This window comes from Austrofundulus limnaeus, unplaced genomic scaffold, assembly GCF_001266775.1.
Source record: "Austrofundulus limnaeus strain Quisiro unplaced genomic scaffold, Austrofundulus_limnaeus-1.0 Scaffold1217, whole genome shotgun sequence".
Lineage (NCBI taxonomy): Eukaryota > Metazoa > Chordata > Actinopteri > Cyprinodontiformes > Rivulidae > Austrofundulus > Austrofundulus limnaeus.
The window spans coordinates 51,870-57,056 of record NW_013953619.1 but is presented as its reverse complement, the minus strand read 5'-3'; the positions used below and the strand labels follow the sequence as shown (position 1 = coordinate 57,056).

Sequence of the window (5,187 nt, the reverse complement as noted above, 5' to 3'; positions counted from 1 at the left end):
GTATAAATGAGTATTTATATTTGTGTACAAGCTGTTTAGATTGTCAAAAAGTCTGTGTTTTTAGGGTTATTAACGAAGTTCATGTACTCAGATCAGTAATATTTGGGGTCACAAGTTTTTGCCATGGATATTTTGTGGGTCAGAAGATAAAAAGTTTGGGAACCACAGCTTTAGTGTGTTCACTGGTTTGAAAATGTGCAGTTTGAGTGGACTACACTGCACCAGCAGGTGGCGCTAATGCGCACAGCAGCTCGAGTTGAGTGGCAGGTCAGAGGTCAACCGAAGAAGAAGACGAAGAAAAACAAGAAGAAGACATTTTGGGCGACGCCTGGCAGCCGCCCTCCCCGTGTTGCTGTAGGTCAGGGGTTGACAGTAGCTCGCTTTGAGCGTGCCACCTGAATGAGAAGCTGCAGAGCGGCGCATTTAAAGAAACACTAAGTAACAGAAACACCACTAACCCACAGTCATCCCGATGGACGCTGCTCAGGTAGGTGAAGCTGGCAGGGTTAGCATGTTGCTACCAGAGCCACTTAGCTGCTAGATGATAACAGCTAACGACAGATTTCAGGATTCTGGTTATTCTCTGCGGATTAAAGCTGACTGTTTCTCTAATTATCAGAGTTTGTCAGGATTTTCCCTGGACCTGGGACCATTGAAAGAACCTCTTGGGTTTATTCGTGTCTTGGAGTGGGTGAGTACAGTCAAAATGCAAAGTGTCTTAAACAGAGAGGAAAGCATTTAAATTAACCTGTTCGTTCTTCCTTTCAGTAGGTCGTCGTGATTTTGCCATTTCCTCCCAGTTGTTCCTTTTGTTCTCACACACACCAAACCTGTGTTTGCTTACAAAAACTGGGAGGAAAAAGTTTCAGGTTTTTCTTTCATTTTGAGTGTATGTTTTCTACACTCACCTTCATTTAGAGTCAGAGTTGGCCTCAGGCTGTAAATGCATTTATTTCTCAGAACAAATTGAGCCATAAAGCCGTACCCATTGTAAACTTGGTGTGCAGGCAGTACACCGTGTCTCTTACCTGTAAACTCAGTAGTAACAGTAAAATCCAGTCTACCTGACTGGTAGTTGTGTTGTTACCAGCGTGTGGCTGGTTAAAATCTGCAGCAGAAACCTGAGGTGGTGTTTGACTGAACTGAGGCTGAGGAATGCCAGCAGCTGAGAATGGCCTAACTTGGATGCTGCTACTCTACAGAATGTGCTGTAAATAGTAAGCCTGTGTGAATCTGCTCACTGCCATTCACAAACTGAACTCATGTGCTGATAGTCTAATATAATCCCTTCATTCTGACTTTTGGACTCCAGGAGTTCGTTGTCTGTTTAGTTGAGGCACCATTAGCAGGAACAGTGTGTATTTGGGCTATGTTTCATAGAGCTGCAATTAGGGAAGCAAGTTATCTATTTAATGAATTAATCTAAAGGTGATTGATCTTATTGACTAGTGATTAGTGGTTGAATCAAGTTTTCTATAACATGAAGGGCTCATTCTTTTTACATGCTGAATTTTTAAAAAGAAGTACATAATTATATTTTAATAATTTATTGTACCCACTGCTTTAAACACTGACTGAATAAATAGAAAGTTGTAAATTTCTCACCCATTATTAAACTTGGGCATATTTATAAAATATTACAAAACAGGATACTAGTTGGGGGAAAAAAAAGACTAAATCCACTTTGAACTGAGAGATGTAAAACTATCATTTAAACACAGAATATTATTTTAAGCTAAAGTTTAACTCTAAAACAAACTCTAAACATAATAAAATAACTCTGGGAGGGGTGAGATAAGATTACAAACAAGTAGCTACTGACAACTGAACACTTATCAGCCAATATGTTTGCTTTCCCTGTGGTTCTGTTCAGGCCCGGTTTGATGTCAGCTGCTATTATGACCCCCGCACGGGAAGCGTATACCAAGTGCTGCAATTCAGTTGCATTATTGATGAGTTGCTGTGAAATAATGTGCTTGACTCCATCCAACCTCTTCTTTATTTCTCTTTAACAGGTTTTTGCCATCTTTGCTTTTGCCACCACTGGAGGGTATTCTGGAACAACACACATCAATGTCTCATGTCCCCTCAAGCCCTCTCAGGATGTCCCAGCTACGTTTGGTTACCCGTTCAGGTACTACAGAGGGTTACCTTTCATTACTGTCAATGTTGCATTTCCCTGTTATTGATTTAATGGTACTATGACCAGCACAAGGTATTCTGACAKTGTTGTTATCCACTAATAGTTAAAGTGGAGCTTAACCCCTCTGTGAAAGGATAACTCCGCCCCAAGGCAAATTTGAAAGATGCCTACAACGTGGGTAGTGTTGGGAGACTCTGAGGGACATGGCCCAAGGGTCGGGGGTGGGGGGTAAAAACAAGACAACGTGACAGCTAGCTTTAGCTTAATTTGACAAGCTAACATTCATGAAAACATTTCTGAATGTTCTAAATAAATGACTTTGTAAAAGTAAAGTTTCATGATATACATGCAAACTCACATTTAGCTGATACAACATGTAATAATGTAAAGTTCAGGCAAATAACTGTTAAAATATGACTTTGGTCCAAAACAAAACAGAATATCTTTTCATTTCTGTTTGGTTCCYTGTTTCTATTAAAATTCACAAKACAGCTCAGTCTGGGCCTGATGAGTGGTCTGTCCCCCGGTTCATTCCGGACACTGCAGCCTCGGCTGCACTCCCTCCGACACACCACACCACCCCGGCAGCAGAGGAGTCCAGACATCCTGATGTGGAAAACCTCTCCACTGCAGAGGCTCTATTTTAACTGAGTGTCTGGTTCACCTGCAGCACGAGGAATCAGTCATAAAACAAACTGAGTGGTGGACGGGTTTTTCCTACAACGTGGGGTATTTTTTACAAAAAAAAGCAGCCAGGTGGGGACCGAAGTGAATCGTGGGGACCAATGTCAGGACCCCACGGGTCCAAATGCATGTTACAGGTGTGGGGTTAGGTTTAGGACCAAGGTTTAGGTTAGTTTTAGGGTCAGGTAAGTTTCTGTGAGGTTAATTTTAGAGTATATGGTCAGGGTTAGGATATAAAGTCTAAAAAACATGAATGGAAGTCAATGGAAGGTCCCCACGGGGTCAAGAAACAAACGTGTGTGTGTGTAGGCATGTTTTTCCTACATCATGGGGACAATGTGTTTGTGTGTGCGAGGGTCTGTGTGTATTTTGACCCGATCTAAACTACGTGACACAGCAACCACAGTTTAATAACTCTTGACGCACAAAGAGGATGTGTAAGTTAATTCATTTTGTTTTATGACTGATAGACTCCATGTTTTCACTGTGGCTGAGGAGAAGGCAGCTTCTACCACAGTTACGATCAACAATGCTATGGCTAACTCCTGAATCTCTGCAGGGCGTGTCTCCACAGAGAGGCTTTTATACTGAGCACAGTACTGTGACACGTCGCACAGTACAGCAGCGTCATACAGTACTCTTTGAACAAATAACAAAATTCAAACGTAGTAGCCATAGTTGAACCCAAAGGGAGCAGCACAAAGACGTTTTTAGACACAATATTGTAGATTTAAACAATTTTAGCCCAAAACGTTGAATTTTAGTCATAAATAGAAAGGTATTACCCTTAGGGCACAGTTTAGACAATTTATCTGCAAAATAAAGTTGATTTTGGGGTAAGTTCCTCTTTAACATTGCAGGCAGAAACTTTCAGAATGCTCAGTGGAAACAAGTACATATTATGTACTTTTTGTATAAACTGAATTTGTTCTGAAAGACTGAATGGAAGTTATTTATGTGCAGAGTTTGTAATTAATCTTTATAAACAAAATCAGATCTAAGAGAGATATTCAAGCTCACTTAACAAGGGAACAGTGTCCTGTTCTGTGTGTTCTTGATCTGTATTTGTTTCACTGTGTTCCACAGTTCTCAGGTGTGGAGCCTAAACACAACCTTTGATTTCTGCTTAACATACATGCTCTGCAGCACGCACTCAGAAATGACTACCTAAAACGCCATGCTTTGGTTTCCCAGGCTACATTAGGTTTAACAAAAGCTTTGTTAAACCAATGCTAAAAATGAAGGTTTTATTAAATACAAAACCTTTGTAAGGTATTTCAGAAGGGTTCAATATGATGTCTATGTTCAATGCTGTCTGCTTCATTTGAGTAGTTTGAAACTATCTCCTTGTCAGAGAAATGATTTACGGTAATTTATTAGAAAGTGCATTTGCATTCACAAATGGGTGAAAAAACATTGGTACCCATTATGAGCAGCTTGCATGAAACATTTGRTTAATTTTGTTTTTAAAATTGATGCATGTTTAAATTTTAAGTTTCATTTAAAAACAATCACTTAAAGTCTCACAGTAACTGTTTATCTCTTGTTGCATTCCTTGGATAATTGGGTGACAGAGGTGAGGAATGTTGCCTTCTAAAATCACTTTTACACCAAACGTGATCAGAGCAACTTTTTAAGGTTTCTTCTGTCATTTGTTGATCCACAGGTTGTCATCAAGACCATATCACCTTCCCATTTGTAACAGCAGTCAGACCAACATTACCTACCTGCAGGGTGACTTCTCCTCCTCGGCTGAATTCTTTGTCTGCGTTGGTGTGTTTGCSTTTCTTTATTGCACCGCCACACTGATTCTCTACCTGGGGTACCAGAGTGTCTACCGTCAGACCAGTCGTGGTCCCATCATTGTAAGTACATTCAGTACTCAGCCTTTAGCTTTCTCTGTATATACGAACCCATCTCACGACCCACTATACTGTGGTTTTCTCAAGTTAYTTTTCTCCTTTCATTCCCAGCTTATGTTAAGCACCAACACATTGTATGTGTTTATTTAGAATCAACTCTCTGTACGCAAAATGTCTCAAAACTAATGGACAGATTTTAATGAAACTTTCTGAAACTACRTCTTCATCTCATCAACTTTTCAAGTCAATACAATTTAAGATGGCTGGCACAGCTAGTCAGCCTGAGACGACACAAACATGGTTATAACTCAGTACATTTAACAGATATTCTGCTAGATTTGATGAGGTAGGAGCTGGGGGTCATCCTCAAAGCATACATGTAACGTTAACTGAGACCGCACCGCAAACCACAACGTTGTTGTTATTATTGTTTTTTTCATTGCTGACATCTGGGACCTCAGTATTTATTTTTCTTTCCTCGTGTACTCATTTTAATTC

General features: G+C 40.2%; 1 protein-coding gene across 1 annotated transcript in view; it reads left to right on the top strand.

Moving 5' to 3' along the window:
* The first annotated feature begins 295 nt into the window (after positions 1-295).
* LOC106534596 (synaptophysin-like protein 1) overlaps positions 296-5,187 on the top strand; it is a 13,900-nt gene continuing 9,008 nt past the window's right edge. Inside the window, exons 1-4 of the mRNA XM_014031287.1 lie at positions 296-487; positions 620-691; positions 2,016-2,134; positions 4,494-4,692. Of these exons, the coding sequence (XP_013886741.1) occupies positions 473-487; positions 620-691; positions 2,016-2,134; positions 4,494-4,692 (405 nt within the window). The 5' untranslated portion in view covers positions 296-472. The remainder of the gene's footprint in view (positions 488-619; positions 692-2,015; positions 2,135-4,493; positions 4,693-5,187) is intronic.